General features: G+C 46.6%; 1 protein-coding gene across 1 annotated transcript; it reads right to left on the bottom strand.

Annotated features, from left to right (window-relative positions):
- Positions 1–21,666: 21,666 nt before the first annotated feature.
- Positions 21,667–22,497, bottom strand: LOC126321789 (nuclear pore complex protein Nup98-Nup96-like). Its single transcript, XM_049994222.1, has one exon. The coding sequence runs from the start codon at positions 22,495–22,497 to the stop codon at positions 21,667–21,669; it is 831 nt and encodes a 276-aa protein (XP_049850179.1).
- Between the last annotated feature and the right edge of the window lie 93 nt (positions 22,498–22,590).

Genomic DNA, 22,590 nt, shown 5'->3' with positions numbered 1-22,590 from the left:
ACTCATGTGTAGTTTTCTCTGGTATACCCTACTGTCAGTTTGAAACTGTCCCCCAGATTGGCAACTTGGCATCTGATTGCACAGCTCCAGTCAGGGCTGGCTGAAGCAGGCTGTGAATAGCCATGAGGACATTGTGAGCTGTCCATAAATTTCTTCATATTGCTAGTGCAGTTGAGGCTGGGCAATGTTGCTGATGATGTTCAGCACTTCACGGTCATTAACTCATTTTTGGGATTGGTACTGAGTGAGTGTGCGAAATTCTCTTAAGTTTCTCCTTTTGTACTGATGAAGAAATTTGAATAGTTATCACATCTGTGTGAGATCAAGATCATAAATTTCATTTTTTGATGTTAGGAAGGTAATTATTTGCTTACATTTCCACTTGTTTGGTGTTTCATGTCGTGAACTGTCTGCATTAACCAAAACCAGAGCAATGGCAGAGAGCTGAATGAAAAAGTGTCATGTCTGCTCCATGGCATCATGATCATCTCATCATCTAAGGCAAGAGCAGTTGCCAGTTCAGATTGCAAAGTACTGCCAATGTGTATCACTTCAGCTTATTTTCTTTTTTTCTCTGGAAATAACCACAACAGAATTCAGTAACAAAATGATAAGAAAACCTTTTCATTGCACCAACTGGTCATCAGGATACTTTTATTTTTAGTTTAAAACATTTGTAATGCAATAAACTTAATTCATTGTCAGTTTTTATTATTACTATTGAGTTGTTATCTGCTCAATCATAAGAGGTTTCCTATCACTATTTGGTATCGTAGCATGTGACTGTCAAATAAGTGATGTTACAAAGTATCAGGAGATGGCACAGCATATAAAACCAAATGAATTTGCATGTCACCTCATAGCATCGGTATAAGATGAGTGTCACAAACAATTTGCTAAGTAACTGTCCCTAGATCAGCTAAGACTTTGCAACATAATTGCAAGTATTTGGCAGTGCTGTGATATTGTACTTACTTCTGCATGTGGTCCTGAATCATTTTGTTAAATTCTCTTGGAATTCCCTTTGAATTTGATGTCTTGTGCTATATATTCTCATGTAAGAAGACAGGGTGAGACAGGAAATTTAATTTTTTGACTCTGGGAATGCTGTACACCACATAAGTAACAATAACAACTCTAACTTTGCATTATGAGATTGAGTGATCAATATTGGAATGAGAAAAACTAGTTTCGAGCAACATCTCATTGGCTTAGTTGTTCCACACGAGTCCTATGGTGCAACAGCACTGTGAGTTTCTGCTCTAATTGTGGTTCAGGCCATTGCGCACTACATTATTAACTTCCATTTTGTTTAAAACTAGAATGACCTAAGGAGGGGAACATTGCTACTACATCGTCATCAGCATTAGGGGAAATGGGAGAAGGATGGAGATGTTAAGGTTATGATTAAATAAAGTGAGCACCAGTGTTATTTCTTTTAAATAATTGTTTTTCAGGCTTATTAGACATCATTTATGTAATTTGAGAAAGAATAAATAAGTAACAATATAATGACAAGGGTAGTTGCTACTCACCATACAGTGGAGATTCTTAGTCTCATTTGTGCTATAGAGTGAGTAGCATTTGTCCTTTTCATTACGTTGTTACATTCCGTCTTTAGTTTTCCATTATTTTACAAGCAATTTTAACAAATGTGCACATTTCAATACTGCCTGCTTGCAGGGGCCATGATATAAAGCTCATAAGGGCATAATGCAAATGGTTTTTTTATCACCAATAATATTTAAAGTGCAAGGGAAAGTAATACTCTGAAGTCTGAACATGATTCAAAAAGCTAATTATTTCTCACTAAGCATAAACACAAGTTTAAGAAATTACTATTGTCATATAAAGGGCGAGACAAATAAAAGTGGCCTGGAGAGCAGAGTCCCAGCATACAAACACTGGAGAAAAGGAAATACTGTACCAACTGAACTACAGCAGATGCTGTAAGTGACCACTGTTCATCCCATCGCACAGAACCTGGATTTCTGGAATTTCATCCGAAATGTTCTGCTACAGTTTCTTAAGACTATGAAGGTAGTTATGCTACACCTTACACTTGTGGTCTCCTCACACTAAATAATGACACACTCACAGATCATATGAACTGAGTAGCCAGCTAGGACCATGACCAGACTGACCTCTGATAACAACACTGTCAGGCATGAAGACTGTGCAGATGTGATCCAAGGTTCAACCAGCTGTGTGAGCAGTTGCTCAGTCCTGTTGGAAGTAACTGTAGGTCTTTTCCTCCTCTATTAATGCTGCCACAAATTGTTTAAAAATGTTCACAGTGCTATGCACAGTTGTCAGTGTCTGATGAAAGGAGATTGGACAACCTTCTTATCATGCAATAGTGTTTCATGGAAGCTACACAGATTCTTCACTGCCCATAATGTATGATATTGTGAGTTAACATAACCACTCAGGTGAAACCATGCTTAATCAGAAGTAAAAGACAGATCCATGTTCAAGTTGTTAATTGTTCTCAGTGAACAGACACTTACAAAACTGGAGGTGCTGAGTAGCTTCTGCTGGTTTCAATGCTTGAACAGCACACAATTAGGCAGGGATGTGTGTGCAGGTCCAGGCAGAGTATTTCTCTGCGTGATTGGTGTGATACACATTGTTTCCATTACTTTCTTGTCACATAACTTTCCATAACAAACACTCACTACTCCACCGTGAATACCATTATCTCCTTTGCACTGCTCCACTCACACTGACACAGCCTGCACTCACTGTGCATGTGTGTGGATCACATGGAGGGCATACATGTGGTGTGCACATCACAGAACATGTATAAGATGAGGCATTAGTAATGACTGCACATTTTTACTATTTGCTATCATCTTTGAGCACAGTTGGACTTTGAGAAAAATTTACATGTAGCTTTCTTCTCTTAACTTACTTTTCTGGCAATTTGCTTTTAATCACCAGTATTTATGTCTGTAAATCAAGTCATGAGCTCTCAGTCTTGTTTATGGTTTATTTTTTCTTCATTCCCTCTTACTAAATTATGCTTCAGTTCTAGATGTTATGATTTCATTATTGCTGTAAAATATTTGATAATACCCTCCTCTGTATCTTGTTTCAGGGAGACTATTGTTTGTTGCTGCCTTTGTAACATGTTAATTGCTTTGGATTCCATACTGGTAGCATGTAAAATTCATTGATAGCATGTACACTGGCCTTAATCATTCACATTTTTCAGGTTTACCTCGATGCATTTGTTGGTACAGTAATTGAAGTTGACATCCAGAATACCTCCTCTAACATTTTTTGAGCAGATGATAGAGAAGTTCGGGTTGAATTTCATCAAAACTATGGGATCATTATTTTCTACATTCTTACCCAGTGGCTTTACCATCAAATGAGAAAAATTGACCAGTAGATTTGTTCCACTGAAATTTCAAACCACAATCTACACACAGCAATTCCTGTCAACCCAACGGGCAACATTTACACTTACCAAACACTGCAACACAATTAACTGCTGAAAAATAGAATTCAGTCACTTAACACACAGTACAAACACAAATTTTCATAATTTAAGAGCCACAAAAATTTAGCCTGCAGGTTAGCATATCAGATATGTGCCAATGCATCAAAAGAACACACCAGAAGGGGACTTCACAAACTGGATTTAACTGATGTAGTCAAAAATGAGCTTGAAAGATTACCAGCCTGGCTCCTGCCTCATGCGTTTATTCTTCTTGGTAAGGCATAAGTCCATAGTCTCTCCACTGAAATCTCTACAATTCTGAATCTTATACAATAATGGGCGCAACACAATTGTCTTATAGTTTCAGTTGGCCACACTTTCATAACCCCCCCCCAGGCAAGGGACCTTGAGCTAATGTGGCTCTCCTTCCTTTCCGGGCTGCAGACCTTCCTTTTCCGCATCCTTCCTAATCCTCCATCTTGTCCCCCCCCCTTCACCATTGCCTCTTTCTTTCACTTTCTCTCCCTCTGGGAGTATGTTTTTGTGCCTACATCTGGAGAGGGATGCTCGAAAATGTAAAACAGTCTCTCTTCTTTGCTTTCTCTGCTGGCAAGTCTTTGTCCTTACCTTGTCGTTCTCTTTTCCTTACCTCTTCTCTTTACCCTTTTCTCCACTGCAGTGTTTGGGACCTCTCTTCTTTCCCTTCCCTTTCTTTGTATTTCCTTTCCTCTTTTCTCCTCCCTGTGTGTGTCTGAAGGCTGACCCACACATTCCCATGCATAACCAGTGACGGGGTAACACATAATTTCCTGACCCGGATAGACAGGTAGGGCACGAACATACCCTCTGTAACGGCCATGCCCAGGGAGGGGTGATTACCCAAGCTGATACCTTCCAAGTGTGCCGATAGGTCTCTGAATCCATTTCTCAGCAGGTGTGACCTCAGCTGTGAACAATCACCTAAGGCGGGAGTGCCCTCAGCAAGGGCCCCCACAAGGAAGTAGCACACCATCAGAGATGCTGATAATCATGGGGGATATTTCCGCAATGCTTTCCTCATCATCTACTATGTCTGCTCACAAGCATAAGTTCAATGAGTCTCAGCCACTGACTATTCTGCCATCGTTGCTGCAGTTTCTTGTTGTTTCTCGGTCTGACCAAGGTCATGACTTCTCCACGGTCAACCCTTTCATTAATCAGAAAGGTGTCGATGCAATCGTAGGTCCTGTAAATTCTTGTTCCAGATTACGAAATGGCACCTTGTTGTTAAAAACAGTCAATGCCCTCCAGGCACAAATATTGCTGCACACTTCACTGCTACAAACATTCCCTGTCTAGGTGGAACTGCACCGCACTTCAACAATTCCTCACATGGGGTCGTTTATACACCCTCCCTCGGTTGATTGTAAGACAAGGAAATTCTACACTTCCTGTCTGAATAGGGTGTCATCGCTGTTCATCGAGTCACAAAAAGGGTTTACAAGTACATCGTTCCAACCCAAACTGTCTTGTTGACATCTGACAGAGTTCAACTCCCATCCAACATAAAAGTGAGCTATGAGATAATTTCCATTCGCCCTTACCTCCTGAGCCCTACATATTGCTATCGGAGTCAGTGGTTCAATCATACCAGCCACTCCTGCTCCAATCTGGCCTAATGCGTTGTGTGGCAATGATGTCCACGAGGGTGCTTCAAAACCTCCATCCCCTCATTGCATCAACTGTATGGGTGACCATGCTGCTTCCTCTAGAGATTGCCCTATTTTGTTAGATGAACGGCTCATTCAGGAAATCAGAGTGAAGGAAAAAGTGTCGACCTTTCCTGCTCGAAAGTTATTCACCAATCAAAAGCCCACTGTGCCTCACACAGGTAAATACAGCACTGTCCTTGCCTCTCCGTGGCCAACAAAGGAGGCAGCCACTCAGACTTGTGATCTCACCTTTAGTGCCATGGTCATCAGATCCCACAGCACAAAGATCACCCATTCAACCTCCCCACTCTCACCTGCTCACTCTATGGCTCACTCTTCATCGGGTTCTGCTCAATCTCGAGCCCCAAAATCAGACACCCGGACTTCCAAAAAAGAGCCTAGTCTTGAAGATATTTTACGAACCCCAATTTCACAACCATTGATTCCTCCTTCATCTAATCATCCTGTTTCCAAGAAGGCTAATAAGAAACCCATTTCCTCTCCTTCTCTGCCACAGCATGTCTCATCTACAGCACCACCTGGCGGTAACTGCCTTCGGCCGTCTTCTGTGTCGCCGAGGCACACTGCTGCCGGCCAATCAACCAGCTGATCGCTGGTGGCAGGAGCTGCTCCCGAACAACCTATGGATCAAGATCTTCAGCCTTCGGCTGAAAGCCATTTCACGCTGTCTGTAGCAAGCTCTGAGTAGTCGTTGAGTTGAGGGCAATCTTGGTCACATTCTTCCATTTTCTGTCCACCCTATGTCCATTATCCATTGGAATATTTGTGGCATTCGACCCAATCGGGATGAATTGTCAATCCTCTTATGATCCTACTCGCCGGTCATCTTCTGTCTTCAGGAAACAAAAATGCATCCCCATGACCACTTTGTTATCCCCCATTTTCAGCAAGTCCAATTTGATCATCCCTCTGTTGAAGGCACTCCAGCACATGGAGGACTCACAATTCTTCTCCATGATACTGTCCATTATTACCCAATCCCCTTAAACTCCTCCTGCCAAGCTGTCACTGTCCGTCTTTCACTTTCTGGATACAACTTTTCTCTTTGTACTGTCTACATTCCATCATCGACATCAATGGCACGAGGCCCCGTCTCCCAAGTTCCTTCCTCTTCTTGGACAACTTCCGCCCCTCTATTTGCTGGTTGGGGACTTCAATGCCCACCACCCTCTTCGGGGATCTTCGCATCCTAGTCCGCACGGATCACTATTGATAGACGCCTTCCACCAAGCGGATCTTGTTTGCCTCAACAATGGGGACCCTACCTTTATGTCTGCCTCACGACAAATTTTTCTCATTTCCACCTTTCGGTCGGAATAGTTCCGCTAGCCCGATGCTTCAAATGGTTCGGTCATGTTGATACACACTTGAGTGACCACTTTCCATGTGTCCTTCGATTGAAACCACAACTGCCATATATGTTCCTGAGACACTGGAAGTTTGCCCAAGCCAATTGTACACTTTTTTCGTATCTAGCAACATTCGATGACCATCACTTTGCTAGTGTCGACAATGAGGTCACTCGTATTTCAGAAGTTATTCTTACTGCTGTGGAATGTTCAATACCTTGGACCTCTGAAATGCCCCAGTGCCCCCCAGTTCCTTGGTGGAATGAGGCATGCCATAACGCAATACATGAGCGGCTACATGCTCTTTGCATTTCCAGACACCATCGTACTTTGGCCAACTGTATCCACTAGAAGCAGTTCCGTGCGTGATGTCGTTGCATCATCCGCGATAGCAAGAAGGCAAGCTGGGTCTTCTTTACTAGCTTTTTTTACATGTTCACTTCCTCCTTGGAAGTTTGTAGTCAGATTCGGCGGTTATCTGGATCTCCTAGTTTCTCCCCGGTCTCTAGCTCAATGTCATGCATTATAAATTAGTGGACCCTGTCGCAATTTCTAATTCATTGGGTCAACACTTCGCTGAGTTTTCGAGCTCTTCAAATTACCCACCAGCATTTCTCCCGAAGAAACGTGCAGTGGAAGTGCAACCTCTTGCCTTCTCCTCTCAAAATTGGGAAATCTACAATACTGTTTCCTCCACGCAGGAACTGCAACATGCAGTCTCTTATTCTTGCTGTTCCACCCCAGGACCGGATGGTATCCACATCCAAATGTTTCTGCATTTATGATACAATAGTCTCCGCTACCTCCTTCACCTTTATAATCGAATTTGGACCGACAGTACTTTTCCCAGAGGATGGCTGGAAGCTATCATTGTTCCTGTTCTGAAACCTGGAAAGTACAAATATCTCCCCTCTAGCTATTGCCCCATTTCGCTCACAAGGAGTGTATGTAAGGTTTTAGAGTGTATGGTGAATTGCCGTTTAGCCTGGTGGCTGGAGTCCCACAGTCTTTTAACACCTGCCCACCTGCATCATTCTGCAGTTGACCATTTGTTGCTCTCTCCACGTATATCATGAACAATTTTCTCTGGAAACGCCAAACAGTAGCTGTATTTTTTGATCTGGAGAGAGCATACGATACCTGTTGGAGGACGGGTATCCTCCGCACACTGTTCTCTTTGGGCTTTCGAGGTCGGCTGCCCCTTTTTGTTTGCGAATTTATGGCAGAGCACACATTTAGAGTGCGGGTGAACACTACTCTCTCCCAAGAAAACGGGTTACCCAGGGCTCTGTGCTAAGTGTTTTACTGTTTGCCATTGGCATAATTCCAATTATGGACTGTCTCCTTCCTGATGTCTCGGGCTCCCTCTTTGTGGACGATTTTGCAATCTACTACAGCTCTCAACCAACCAGCCTTCTTGAACGACGTCTTCAAGAATGTCTCGATTGCCTCCACTCTTGGAGCATCAAAACAGGCTTCCGCTTTTCTCCCAGTAAGACCATTTGTGTTAATTTTTGGCATCATATGGAGTTTCTTCTACCTTCCTTACATCTAGGACCTGTCAACCTTCCGTTTTTGGATGTCACTAAATTCTTGGGTCTTACGTTTGACAGAAAGCTGTGCTGGTCCTCCCACATTTCCTATCTTTCGGCTCGCTGTCTGTGACCCTCAACACCCTCCATGTCCTGAATTGCCCTCCTGGGGAGCGGACCAAGTGGTCCTTCTCTGCCTTGTTGGCAACACCTCAAATCAATTTCGGCTTCCTAACCAGTGTTCAGATTATACTGTGGAGCTTTATGCTGTTCTCCAGGCTGTCCAATACTTCCATCGCTATCAGCGGATACAGTCTGTTATGTGCTCAGACTCCCTCAGTCTCCAAGCTCTCAACCCTGTCCACCCTCTGGTCTACCAAATTCTGGACTGCCTCCACTTGCTCCACTTGGGGGGCTTCTCTGTGGCATTCCTCTGTATCCCAGGATATGTTGGTATCTGCGGAAATAAGGCAGCCAATATAGCGGCCAAAGGATGCAGTCTCTCTTCATTGGCCAGCTATTTGCATGATTCACTTAACCGATCTACAGAGTGCTTTATGTCATCATGCTGCTCTTTCATGGCACCCGCATTGGTCGACATTTCCAATAATAAATTGCTGGACGAGATAGCTCTTCCTTGTGCTTGGACCTCTTCCTCCTGAACTCATCATCGGGAGTTTTGTGCCCTAAAACCATAACAAAAGAAAACTTTCAGTAACTTTAAATAGACAGTTTGGATGACGACTAGTCACCTAACACTTGTACACTGAAATGCCAAAGAAATTGGTTTAGGCATGTGTATTCAAATACGGAGATACATAAACAGGAGAATATGGTGCTGCAGTCGGCAATGCCTATGTAAGACAAGAAGTGTCTGGCACAGTTTCTAGATCAGTTACTGCTATTACAATGGCACATTTTCAAGATCTGAGTGAGTTTGAATCTGGTGTTCTAGTTGGTGCACAAATGATGGAACATAGTATCTCCAAGGTAGCAATGAAGTGCAATTTTCCCATACGGCCACTTCTGAGTGTACTGTGAATATTAAGAATCTGCTAAAACATCAGTTCTGTGGCTTGAAAAAAATTCTGGAAAAACAGGGCTAATGACACCTGAAGAGAATCTTTCAACATGACAGAAATATGACCCTTCCAGAAATTGCTGCAGATTTCAATGCTGGGCCATCAAGTGTCAGCTTGTGAAACATTCCTCAAAACATCATCAGTATGGGCTTTTGGAGCCAAAGGCCCACTCATGTACCACTGATGAATGCACAACACAAAGGCTTACACAATGCCTGGGGTTGTCAACACTGACATTGGACTGTTGATGACTGGAGACATCGTGCCTGGTCAGACGAGCCTGAGTTCAAATTTTATCAAGCCGCTGGACATGTACGGGTATGGATGTAACCTCATGAATCCATTGACTGTGCATGTCATGAAGGGACTCTTCAAGCTGATGGGGGCTCTGTAATGGTGTGTGGTGGGTGATGTTGGAGTGATTTGGGACCCCTGATATGTCCAGATATGATCTGGACAGCACTGCAGGATTCATGGTGTCAATTCCCTTGCGTTGAGTCCATGCCATGTTGTGTTGTGGTATTTGTGCATGCTTGCATGAGGCCCTAAATGGTATAATGGTATTAGGCAGGTGTATCAGTTTGTCTCTTCAGTGCATTTGTAGATCAAAAGAACCAGGCTGGACCACCCAGCCAGTGACAGTTTCAGTGACAGCATAAGTCGCCTCATAATTTACTTTGTATAGAAAAACTAAGTTGAACACTGTTCATTACTACAGTTACTATAAATATTTAATGTTGCACTAATTCTCAAAACACATCCACTAATTGTAAGTAGGTAAACACTGTTTATGTTCTCACAGATACATCATAAGACATTTTGTTGGCCAGAAAAATGACACTGGAATATTCAATTGTGCCAAAAATTGTAGTGGTCAGTGTTTTATATTCTTTTTGCCTAAATTGATCTGTTAGAACAGAAACTTGAATCAACATCTTAATTGTGTACTCTCTAGGTATGAATGTTACTATATAACAACATATACTCACAAAATGACTGGAGACTCAATACATAGATGTTGCAAGTGTTACTGATGATGGCACACTGAAGATTATTTTTTTTTTAGGAAAGACATATTTATAAACTCACGTAAAGATATTTTGTGTAATTATGTATTTGTTTATAAAATAACTAGGTTAAAATTTGTGGAATTTGAGGGTTTATATGTTTAGGCAATGATTAAGTTTATGTAATGAATGCATAGTTAGCAAAGTAATAAGGTTTATGTAACTATTTTGTACATGTAAACTGTGAATTATCTGTGTACAAGTTCCTTAATTTGGGTTTAATTAGAACAGAAAATAAAGTTTTCAGTGGGAATTGTCTAAATACTGCACTACAACTGCAAAAATCTCAAGTTCATGATTTTCAGATCATCTTATATCAGTGTTTTGCAATGATGAAAATTCTCTACCAAAACTCTTCCTTAAATTTAAATCTAAACTGTGTTCATAATCACAGCAGGATCAGGGACTATTTGGAAACACTGAATATTTTTAATAATATTTGCATTTAAAATATGTGTGGAGGTGAATTGGAACACATTAAACACATCTAACAGCATTTTACTAAGAAAAATACATTTATATTAATTCATCTGTTAGCCAATTACTGTTTTTTATTCCCAAAATGCTTTATTAATATTCAACCTCTGAATGTATTAATGCTTTATTAATACAGTACGATGTTCCTCAAAACAAATCTCGATACTCGTTATTGAATACCATATGTTAGTTCATGAGGTGTCAGTGCCTTAGAGCTTTAAATATCATCCTTACTCATCTAAAAACATCTTCTTTCAACTTCATTGTAGGCTTTTTTGGTTTGGATGTATCTATGATTCTGTGTAAGTATTTACATGTGCTCTTGACCAACACTATGACATTGCCTAGGTCATCGGTGAAGTTGGCCATGGGACTCAGTGGAACACCTCTTACAGTCCCCTCCAAATATTTGAAATAGTCTGCCATAACATCTCTGTTCACTTCAGCTTTCCATTTTGACTCTAATGTACAGAAAGGTCATTGTTACTTGACAGCAGATTTTTTTTACCGTCTCCTATCTAGGGCTATCGTCTACTGACCTCTCCTCTAATTTACCACTTTGGTTTAAGTAACACTTCACAATGCCCTTAACTTCACCATTTGTAATTAGCTGATATCATTCTGCACTTTTAAATAAGCCACTGATTTTTACCACAAAGCCAGTTTGTCCCTATATTTTCAAAGGATTTGTATTATATAACCTCCTTGTTAGTGTACAATTGGGTATTCCATGTAGTTCAGATGCATTCCTTAGAGAGATTTTACATGCCTTGACTTAATTAACTGCCTTCTGGGGATTTCCCCACTGTATCGTTGATAGCCAGCAGTCCAGATCTTATCCTAATACTATGATATTATCATCTATTGTCTTCATAATACAGTAAATTTTAGAAATTCTAAACTGTAGAAGCTAGAGTTGGTCATCATACCTCATTACAAAAGTGTGTGACAATTTCATATAATGCTTTATCTGTCTATATAAAACAGTTGTTGAACAAACAAATTGATATTCGTATCATGAATCTAACAGAGGTTCACTGGGCATAGGTTTAGATTCAAACTTGGCACATTGTTCAGTATATGATAAGCTTTATAACTTAAACACACAATGTTCTATCCAGATTTAGAATGCACACTCTGATTTGGACTTTGAACATTGATATCCCCCTCACCCCCCCCCCCCCCCCCCCCTTTAAAAAAATCACTCCTCACTCCTCACTCTCTTTCTCTCTCTACTAGTGTCCAGTAGTCAAGGTTGCATGTCTGCCTATCTCCCAAACACTTTTGTCTGAGTCTATGGTTGTAATAAATTACAGTTTCAACTTATGGTAAATTTAAAAAATGCTCTATATCAGCAAAACATAATGTACTCTTAACACAATATAAATTTATACTCCTCATTGATGGAATATTGGAATGGGAGCTATTCCTGAACTTTACTTTATTACTAAAGAACACATTCTTTTTGTTCTTCTTGATGGAATACTAAACATTTAATTCATTTGTTTGAAGTGATGAGTAATTAATTGCTTTTTGATGTTGGGTACTTGTGTCTTAACTGCATAAATAATTTGAGCATTACAATACTTTTAAAACAGTATGTGCAAGCAACAATATAAGTTTTATTACCTGTTCAGTGAGTTATAATTTCGTTATATCTTTCACTTACACTACCACAAATAACATATACTACTCAAGTTACATTGGTGTTACATGTCAACAAACAACATAGTTGCTTATATGTAGTTTTTTGTCAGCTACTTAATCAAATTCTTTCCATACAACCTTGTTGACTGTAGCAGTGCATCTGCAAAAGAAATAACTGCAAAGATGGGTTTCTAAACATCACAACTTCATGTTACACTTCTCCTAATCCACATTATTAATTTTTGTACTACAGATTCATTTTACTCCAGTGCTTCAAACTACTCACTACATTTCGATGATTGTGATGCACAGACTCATTTAAAAAAGGCTAGTATCACCCCACATACACAAAAAATACAATTATTAACACATCTATCTTATCATAAACATGACAAACATAACCTAATGTACTTCAGTGCTCTAGCAAGAATATTGTTTTACTTTAAACCACATATTTTTCTCTAGTTTCTCTGACAGGAGTATCACATCACAAGTATACCTCTTCATTGACATCATTAAAGGCATCAGTATTTAAATTCCTTTTCCTCCCTTAACTCCAGCCTGAACAGCAATATGATAAAACCTTTTAACGGAACTGTACATTACAGGTGCCATTAAAAACCCTGCCACTGCAGCTGATGTACCAACTGCTCCAAATGTCTGCACAAATTGTGGGCCCAGTCCACTGCCTGACTGTTCCAACATACTACCACATCTCATGGGCCTGGCCAACTGCGCCCCCTCACTGCTGTACTGATGTAACTGGCTGACTGCTCACCTCACAGCTCAACCTCGCATCCTCACTGCCGCACCTGATGTGAGTGGATTTATGCTGCAGTCCTCATTCAAAATTTCAGCTAAGTAGTGAAAAAAAACTAGTAGAAACTCATAAATTTCCCTCAAGAAATGTACCAATAATTTAGAAGAGAAAGTAATTGTTTTTTCTTTCTGTGTGTTGCATAGTCATCACTCATTCTTATGAAACCTGCACAATGGTGAAGGAGTCACCAAATTGCATCATATCCTTCAATCATTACTCAAGGAAAAGAAACAGTCTGCTGACTGTACACTCTGCAGACTGCCGTGAATCAAATTTGTCACTCTGATACCAACTGAAACACAAGTTTGAAGCTTCTATACTCCACGAATCTGTATGCAAACCCATTAACTGATGAAGTCCTGTATACACCAAGGTAGTGAGTAGATTGATTGTTGCTTGCTCTGAAGATGACAGGTTAAGCTAGAGACACACACAACTAAACCACACTTGCACAAAAGCTTTCAGGGAAAGAAACAGAGATTTTTAAACCTTAGCTAGCATCTGTCTTTGTTGTGCATATGTGTAACATAACATGTCATCTTAATGGTAAGTAGCAAACTATCTTACCCATTACATTGTTGATTATATATATAATATTAAAAACAAAGATTTCAAGACTTACCAAGCGGGAAAGTGCCAGTAGACAGGCAAAATAAATAAGACACACACACACACACACACACACACACACACACACACACACACACACACACACACACAGAGAGAATTTCTAGCTTTCGCAACCGACAGTTGCATCTTCAAGAAAGAGGGAAAGACAAAAACCCGGACGGTGTAACACTGTGCCAAGATGTGCTGGCTGTGCACCAAGGCATGTTTAGCCACAGGGTGATCCTCATTACCAACAAACACTGTCTGCCTGTGTCCATTCATGCAAATGGACAGTTTGTCGCTCATCATTCCCACATAGAAAGCGTAACAGTGTAGGCAGATCAGTTGGTAAATCACGTGGGTGCTTTCACACGTGGCTCTGCTTTTGATCGTGTACATCTTCCGGGTTACAGGACTGGAGTAGGTGGTGGTGGGAGGGTGCATAGGACAGGTTTTACACTGGGTGCGGTTACAAGGGTAGGAGCCAGAGGGTAGGGAAGGTGGTTTGGGAACTTCATAGGGATGAACAAAGAGGTTACGAAGGTTAGGTGGACGGCGGAAAGACACTTTTTGTGGAGTGGGGGGGATTTCGTGAAGGATGGATCTCATTTCGGGGCAGGATATTAGGAAGTCGTATCCCTGCTGGAGAGCCACATTCAGAGTCTGATCCAATCCCGGGATGTATCTGTGTCACAAGTGGGGCACTTTCAGGGTTTTTCTGTAAGAGGTTCCGGGTTTGAGGGGATGAGGAAGTGGCTCTGGTTATTTGCTTCTGTACCATGTCGGGAGGGTAGTTGTGGGATGCGAAAGCCGTTTTCAGGTTGTTGGTGTAATGATTCAGGGATTCAGGACAGCAGCAGATTCGTTTGCCATGAAGGCGTAGGCTGTAGGGAAGGGACCGTTTGATATGGAATGGGTGGCAGCTGCCATAATGGAGGTACTGTTGCTTGTTGGTGGGGTTCATGTGGACGGAATGACCCTCACCAAACTGTCCATTCGCATGAATGGACACAGGCAGACAGTGTTTGTTGGTAATGAGGATCACCCTGTGGCTAAACATGCCTTGGTGCATGGCCAGCACATCTTGGCACAGTGTTACACCGTCTGGGTTATCTGGATACTTTCCACTAACACCAACCTATCCAAACTCCGGAGATGGGAACTTGCCCTTCAATATATCCTCTCTTCCCATTATCCACCAGGCCTCAATCTCTGCTAATTTCAAGTTGCCGCCACTCATACCTCACCTGTCATTCAACGTCATCTTTGCCTCTGCACTTCCGCGTCGACTGACATCTCTGCCCAAACTCTTTGCTTGAAATATGTCTGTTTGTGTCTGTATATATGTGTGTGCGTGTCTGCGAGTGTATACCTATCCTTTTTTTTCTCCTAAGGTAAGTCTTTCCGCACCAAGGATTGGAAGGACTCCTTACCCTCTCCCTTAAAACCAACATCCTTTCATCTTTCCTTTTCCTTCCCTCTTTCCTGACGAAGCAGCCGCCGGTTGCAGAAGCTCGAAATTTTGTGTGTATGTGTGTGTTTGTGTGTTATTTTATTTTATTGTGTCTGTCTACCAGCTCTTTCCTGATTGCTAAGTCTTGGAATCTTTGTTTTTATTATATACAATATCAGTGGAGTTCATTAGAGTAAATTCAGTTGACAATAATGAACTTAGCTGATTTACAAAGATGTCTTGCAAGGATATTGTGACATGTAAATAATCAATGTCCTTCAATACCTACAATTTCCATTGAAGCACATAATACAGTTGCCAAGTCATGGCTCATCTTCTAGTGTGACAGCAGTTATTTGAAGTGGTGCTTAAATTCTCTTCATATTGGGGACACACCTGTTGTCGTATAATCCTAGTAAGCATACTAATGGCTACCGCCGTCATGCAGCCTTCTCTGCTGTTACATTCTAGGCCAAACGGTTGTTGCTTGAAGTTACACTGGAAAACAGACGACCTTTAATCACACCAGTGTTCGATAAAAACTAATAAGTGAACCACTTTACTCAATTCTGAGGCTACTCTTCATGCAGCATTGGAAACTTATGTTGAGGTGGTCAAAAACATAACAAAAAAAGTGCTTTGAGACGAACATATGGTGAAGCTCAAGTGGAAATCATCCGTATATCATTCGTGAACTATAAAAAACAGATTCAACCAGTTTAAAGAAAGGGCTTTTTGATAGAAATTCAATTTTTTTTACAGGCTCAATGGGCCTGGCCGACCGCACCACATTGCTGCCGCACCTGATGTGCCTGGCCGACCGAACCGCCTAGCAGCCACACCCTTTGGTCATGGAAAACCGCACCGCCTCGCCGCCACACCCGGTGGGCCTGGCCGCCACACCCGGTGGTCCTGCTCTATTGCACCCCATGGTCCTCGTCTGCTGCACCTGATGGACTGGGCTGGCAGCACAGCCTCACAACACCACGAGATAGGCCTGGACATCGGCATGTCCTCACGACTGCACTTGATGGGCCCCGAAGAACACACTGCCTCAATGCCTCACATGATGGGCTTGGGAGAACGCACTGCTTCATTTCCCCAACCGAAAATGTTGGGCCTGCAAGACTGCAGTGCCTCGTCGCCGCAAACCTGATGAGCCTGGCCTATCGCACCCTCAGGGCCTGGCTTGGCAGCACGGCCTCACAACTGCATATATGGGCTTGGACATATGCAATACCTCACGACCGCACCTAATGGGCCTATCCAAAGTGCTGGCCTTGCTATCCTCACATGATGGGCCATGCCAACAGCGCTGACTTCTGACCAAATCAGGTGGGCCTGTCTTACCTCGCTGCCGCACCTGATCCTCCTGGCTGACCGGAGTACCTCACTGACTCACACCTGATGGGCTTTCCTGATTGCAGTGCATCGCCAACTCACCAGAGGCACCTGGCTGACCGCAGTGGAACGCCGCTGGGCCTGGCCGACGGCAGTGACTCATGACCGCACCCGATGGGCCTGGCCGACGGCAGTGCCTCATGACCGCACCCGATGGGCCTGGCCGACACACTGCCTCAGAAACGAAACTGATGTACCTGGCTGACCGCACTTCCTCGCTATCGCACTTGACGGGCCTGGCCGAGACCAGCTGATGGACCTGGCCTACTTAACTGCCAGACTACCACACCCATTGTGCTTGCCCTACCGCACAGCCTTACGAGCACTCCTGATGACTCTAGACCAACACACGGCCTTACGACTGTACCTGATGTGCCTTGCCGACAGCTCTTCCTCACAGGCCTGAGCGACATCTTTGCCTTACGACCCCACTTAATGGGCCTGGCCAACCTCACTGCCTGACAACCACACCCCATGGGCTTGGCTGACCGCATTACCTCAACCACACCTGATGAGTCTAGCCAATCGCACTGCGTCCTGACCGCAACCGATGGGGATGGCCGAACGTACTAAAAGAAGACCACACCCGAGGGAACTGGCCGAACGCACTAACAGAAGACCACACCCGAGGGAACTGGCTAACATCACTGCCTTATGACCGCACCTGATGGCAGACAGCACTGCCTCACGATCGCACATGTTGGGCGTGGCTGACAGCACTGCCTCACGATCTCACATGATGGGCGTGGCTGACAGCACTGCCTCACGATCGCACATGATGGGCGTGGCTGACAGCACAGCCTCATAACCGCAACCGATGAGCCAGGCCTACTTATTGTGACACAACTGCATGTGGTGGTCCTGGCCGACTGCAATGCTTCACGAACGCACCTAATGGCCTGTCCGAAAGCACTGTCACACAACTGCACCTCATGCGACTGTCGGACAGTAATGCCTCAAGACCGCACCTGATGGGCTTGGATGGAACCACTTCATTACAAACACACCTCATTGGCCTTGACGAAAACACTGACTCGCCTGATGGGCCCTTCTGACTGTACCTGATGGGCTTTGCCGCTCCAACCACATGACTACATCAGATGGGCGTGGCCAACTCCACTGCATCACTATCGGATCTGATGGACCTGGCCAAAAGCATTGCTTCACGACTGCACTTGACGGGCCTGCCGACCACACTTCTTTACAACCGCACTTGATGGGCCTGGCCAACTGCACTGATTCACGGCAGCACCCCATGAGCCTCAGCGACCTCACTGTGTGATGAGAGCACACAAAGGGGCTAGCCAACCACACTGCCTGATGACAGCACACAATGGGCCTGGCAGACTGCACGACCTGATGACAGCACACGATGGGCCTAGCCGACCACACTGAGTCATGACAGCACCTCATGGGTCTGGCAGACAGCACTGCCCCATGACTGCACCTGATGGGCCTTGTCGACAGCACTGCCCCATGACTGCACCTGATGGGCCTTGCCGACAGCACTGCCTCACGATTGCACCTCATGCGGCTGGCCGACAGTACTGCCTCAAGGCCACACCTGATGGGCTTGGATGACCCCACTTCATTACGACCACACCTCATTTGCCTGGACAACCACACGGAATCGTCCGATTTGCCTTTCTGACTGTACCTGATGGGGATGGCCGATCCAACCACACGACTACACATTATGGGCCTGGCCAACTCCACTGTGTCACTACCGGATCTGATTGTACTGGAAGAAAGAATTGCCTCATGACTGGACTTGATGGCCTGGCCGACCACACTGCCTCACAACGGCACTTGATGGGCCTGGCGGACCAAACTGCCTGATGGCAGCACACGATGGGCCTGGCCGACCACATTGCCTCATGTCCGCCCATGATGTGCTTGGCCAACAGCTCTGCTTCACGATTGAATGTGTTGGGCCAGGGCGACAGCACTGCCTTGCCGACAGCACTGCCTCACAACTGAACCTGATGGTCCTTGCCGACAGCACTGCCTCACGACTGCACCTGATGGTCCTTGCCAAAATCACTGCCTCGAGACAGCACTTGATTGGCCTTGCTGACAGCACTGCCTCACTACTGCACCTGATGGGCCTTGCTGACAGCACTGCCTCACTACTGCACCTGATGGGCCTTGCTGACAGCACTGCCTCACTAGTGCACCTGATGGGCCTTGCTGACAGCACTGCCTCACTACTGCACCTGATGGGCCTTGCTGACAGCACTGCCTCACTACTGCACCTGATAGGCCTGGCCGACTGCACTGCCTCTCGACCGCACCTGATAAGGATTGGCTTACCGCTACTTTACGACCCCACCCAATTCGCCTGGATGACCACACTTCCTCACAACCACACCAGATGAGCCTCTCCGAACGCACTGCCTCTTGACTGCACATGATGGTCCTTGCCGAACGCACTGCCTCTTGACTGCACATGATGGGCCTGGCCAAACGCACTGCCTCTCGAGTGCACTTCATGCGCCTGGTAGAACGCACTGGCACTCGACTGCACTTGATGGGCCTGGCCAACTGCACTGATTCACGGCAGCACCCGATGGGCCTGAGCGACCTCACTGCCTGATGAGAGCACACGATGGGCCTAGCCGACCGCACTGACTCATAATCACACCTCATGGATCAGGCTGACAGCACTGCCTCACGATTGAATCAAATGGGCCAGGGTGAAAGCACTGCCTCACGATTGAATCTCTTGGGTTAGGGTGACAGCACTGGCTCACGACCTCATTCCTATCGTCTACACCTGATGGGCTTTGCCGATATCACTGCCTTATGTCTGCACCTGATGAGCCTAGCCGACAGCACTGATTCATGACTGCACTTGATGGGCCTGGCCGAACGCAGTGCCTTCGACTGCACTTGATGGGCCTGGCCGAACGCAGTGCCTTCGACTGCACTTGATGGGCCTGGCCGAACGCACTGCCTCTTGACTGCACTTGATGGGCCAGGCCGAACGCACTGCCTCTCCTCTGCACTTGATGGGCCAGGCCGAACGCACTGCCTCTCCTCTGCACTTGATGGGACTCGACCAACGCACTGCCCCTCGTCTGAACTTGATGGGCCTGTCCGAACGCACTGCCTCACGTCTGCACCTGATGGGCCTTGCCGACAGCACTGAATCACGTCTGCACCTGATGGGAATCGCCGACTGCACTGCCTCACGTCTGCACCTGATGGGAATCGCCGACAGCACTGCCTCACGTCTGCACCTGATGTGCTTTGCCGGCAGCACTGCCTAACGTCTGCACTTGATGGGCCTTGCCGGCAGCACTGCCTAACGACTGCACCTGATGGGCCTTGCCGACAGCACTGCCTCACGACTGGACCTGATGGGCCTTGCCGGCAGCCCTGCCTAATGACTGCACCTGATGGGCCTTGACGACAGCACTGCCTCACGACTGCACCTGATGGGCCATGCTGACAGCCCTGCCACACGACTGAACCTCATGCGGCTGGCGGACCGTATTTCCTCAAGGCCACACCTGTTGGGCTAAGATGACCCCACTTCATTACGACCACATATCATAGGCCTGGATGACTACACGGAATCGCCTGATTGGCCTTTCTGATTGTAACTGATGGGGCTGGCTTGTCCAACCACAGGACTACATCTAATGAGCCTGGCCAACTCTACTCTGTCACTACCAGATCTGATGGACCTCGCCGAAAGCAGTGCCTCATGACTGCACTTGATGGGCATGGCCGACCACACAGCCCCACAACTGCACTTGATGGGCCTGGCCGAACGCACTGATCGCGACTGCACTTGATGGGCCTGGCCGAACGCACAGCCTCTCGTGTGCACTTGATGGGCCTGGCCGAACGCACAGCCTCTCGTGTGCACTTGATGGGCCTGGCCGAACGCACAGCCTCTCGTGTGCACTTGATGGGCCTGGCCGAACGCACAGCCTCTCGTGTGCACTTGATGGGCCTGGCCGAACGCACAGCCTCTCGTGTGCACTTGATGGGCCTGGCCGAACGCACAGCCTCTCGTGTGCACTTGATGGGCCTGGCCGAATGCACAGCCTCTCGTGTGCACTTGATGGGCCTGGCCGACCGCACTGCCTCTCGTCTGCACTTGATGGGCCTGGCCCAATGCACTGCCTCTCGTCTGCACTCGATGGGCCTGGCCGAACGCACTGCCTCTCGTCTGCACTCGATGGGCCTGGCCGAACGCACTGCCTCTCGTCTGCACCCGATGGGCCTGGCCGAACGCACTGCCTCTCGTCTGCACTCGATGGGCCTGGCCGAACGCACTGCCTCTCGTCTGCACTCGATGGGCCTGGCCGAACGCACTGCCTCTCGTCTGCACTCGAAGGGCCTGGCCGAACGCACTGCCTCTCGTCTGCACTCGATGGGCCTCGCCCAACGCACTGCCTCTCGTCTGCACTTGATGGGCCTGTCTGAACGCACTGCCTCTCATCTGCACTTGATGGGCCTGTCCGAACGCACTGATCGCGACTGCACTTGATGGGCCTGGCCTAACGCACTGATCGCGACTGCACTTGATGGGCCTGGCTGAACGCATTGATCGGGACTGCACTTGATGGGCTTGGCCGAACGCACTGAACGCGACTGCACTTGATGGGCTTGGCCGAACACACTGCCTCTCGTCTGCACTTGATGGGCCTGGCAGACAGCACTGCCTCTCGTCTGCAATTGATGGGCCTGTCTGAACGCAGTGCCTCTCGTCTGCACTTGATGGGCCTAGCCGAACGCAGTGCCTCTCGTCTGCACTTGATGGGCCTAGCCGAACGCAGTGCCTCTCGTCTGCACTTGATGAGCCTGGCCAAACGCACTGATCACGACTGCACTTGATAGGCCTGGCCGAACGCACTGCCTCTCGTGTGCACTTGATGGGGCTGGCCGAGTGCACTGCCTCTCTTCTGCACTTGATGGGACTCGACCAACGCACTGCCCCTCGTCTGCACTTGATGGGCCTGTCCGAACGCACTGCCTCACGTCTGCACCTGATGGGCCTTGCCGACAGCACTGCCTAACGTCTGCACCTGATAGGCCTTGCCGACAGCACTGCCTCACGTCTGCACCTGATGGGCCTTGCCGACAGCACTGCCCCACGAACGCACCTGATGGGCCCGGCCGAACGCACTGCCCCACGACAGCACTTGATGGGCCCAGCCGAAAACACTGCCCCACGACAGCACTTGATGTGCCCGGCCGAACGTACTGCCCCACGACAGCACTTGATGGGCCTGGCCGAACGCACTGCCTCTCGTCTGCACTTGATGGGCCCGGCCAAACGCACTGCGTCTCGTCTGCACTTGACGGGCCCGGCCGAACGCTCTACCTCTCGTCTGCACTTGATGGGCCCGGCCGAACGCACTGCCTCTCGTCTGAACTTGATGGGACCGGCCGAACGCACTGCCTTTCGTCTGCACTTGATGGGCGCGGCCGAATGCACTGCCTCTCGTCTGCACTTGATGGGCCTGGCCGAACGCACTGCCTCTCTTGTGCACTTGATGGGCCTGTCCGAACGCACTGCCTCTCGTCTGCACTTGATGCGCCTCGCCCAACGCACTGCCTCTCGTCTGCACTTGATGGGCCTGTCCGAACGCACTGTCTCTCGTCTGCACTTGATGTGCCTCTCCGACCGCACTGCCTCTCGTCTGCACTTGATGGGCCCGGCCGAACGCACTGCCTCTCGTATGAACTTGATGGGACCGGCCGAACGCACTGCCTTTCGTCTGCACTTGATGGGCGCGGCCGAATGCACTGCCTCTCGTCTGCACTTGATGGGCCTGGACGAACGCACTGCCTCTCGTCTGCACTTGATGGGCCTGGACGAACGCACTGCCTCTCGTCTGCACATGATTGGCCTGGCCAAACGCACTGCCTCTCGTCTGCATTTCATGGGCCCGGCCGAAAACACTGCCCCACGACAGCACTTGATGTGCCCGGCCGAAAACACTGCCCCACGACAGCACTTGATGTGCCCGGCC

Source organism: Schistocerca gregaria, unplaced genomic scaffold (genome assembly GCF_023897955.1).
Source record: "Schistocerca gregaria isolate iqSchGreg1 unplaced genomic scaffold, iqSchGreg1.2 ptg000769l, whole genome shotgun sequence".
Classification (NCBI taxonomy): domain Eukaryota; kingdom Metazoa; phylum Arthropoda; class Insecta; order Orthoptera; family Acrididae; genus Schistocerca; species Schistocerca gregaria.
Note: the sequence above shows the minus strand (reverse complement) of the source record. Positions and strands in the feature narration are given on the sequence as shown.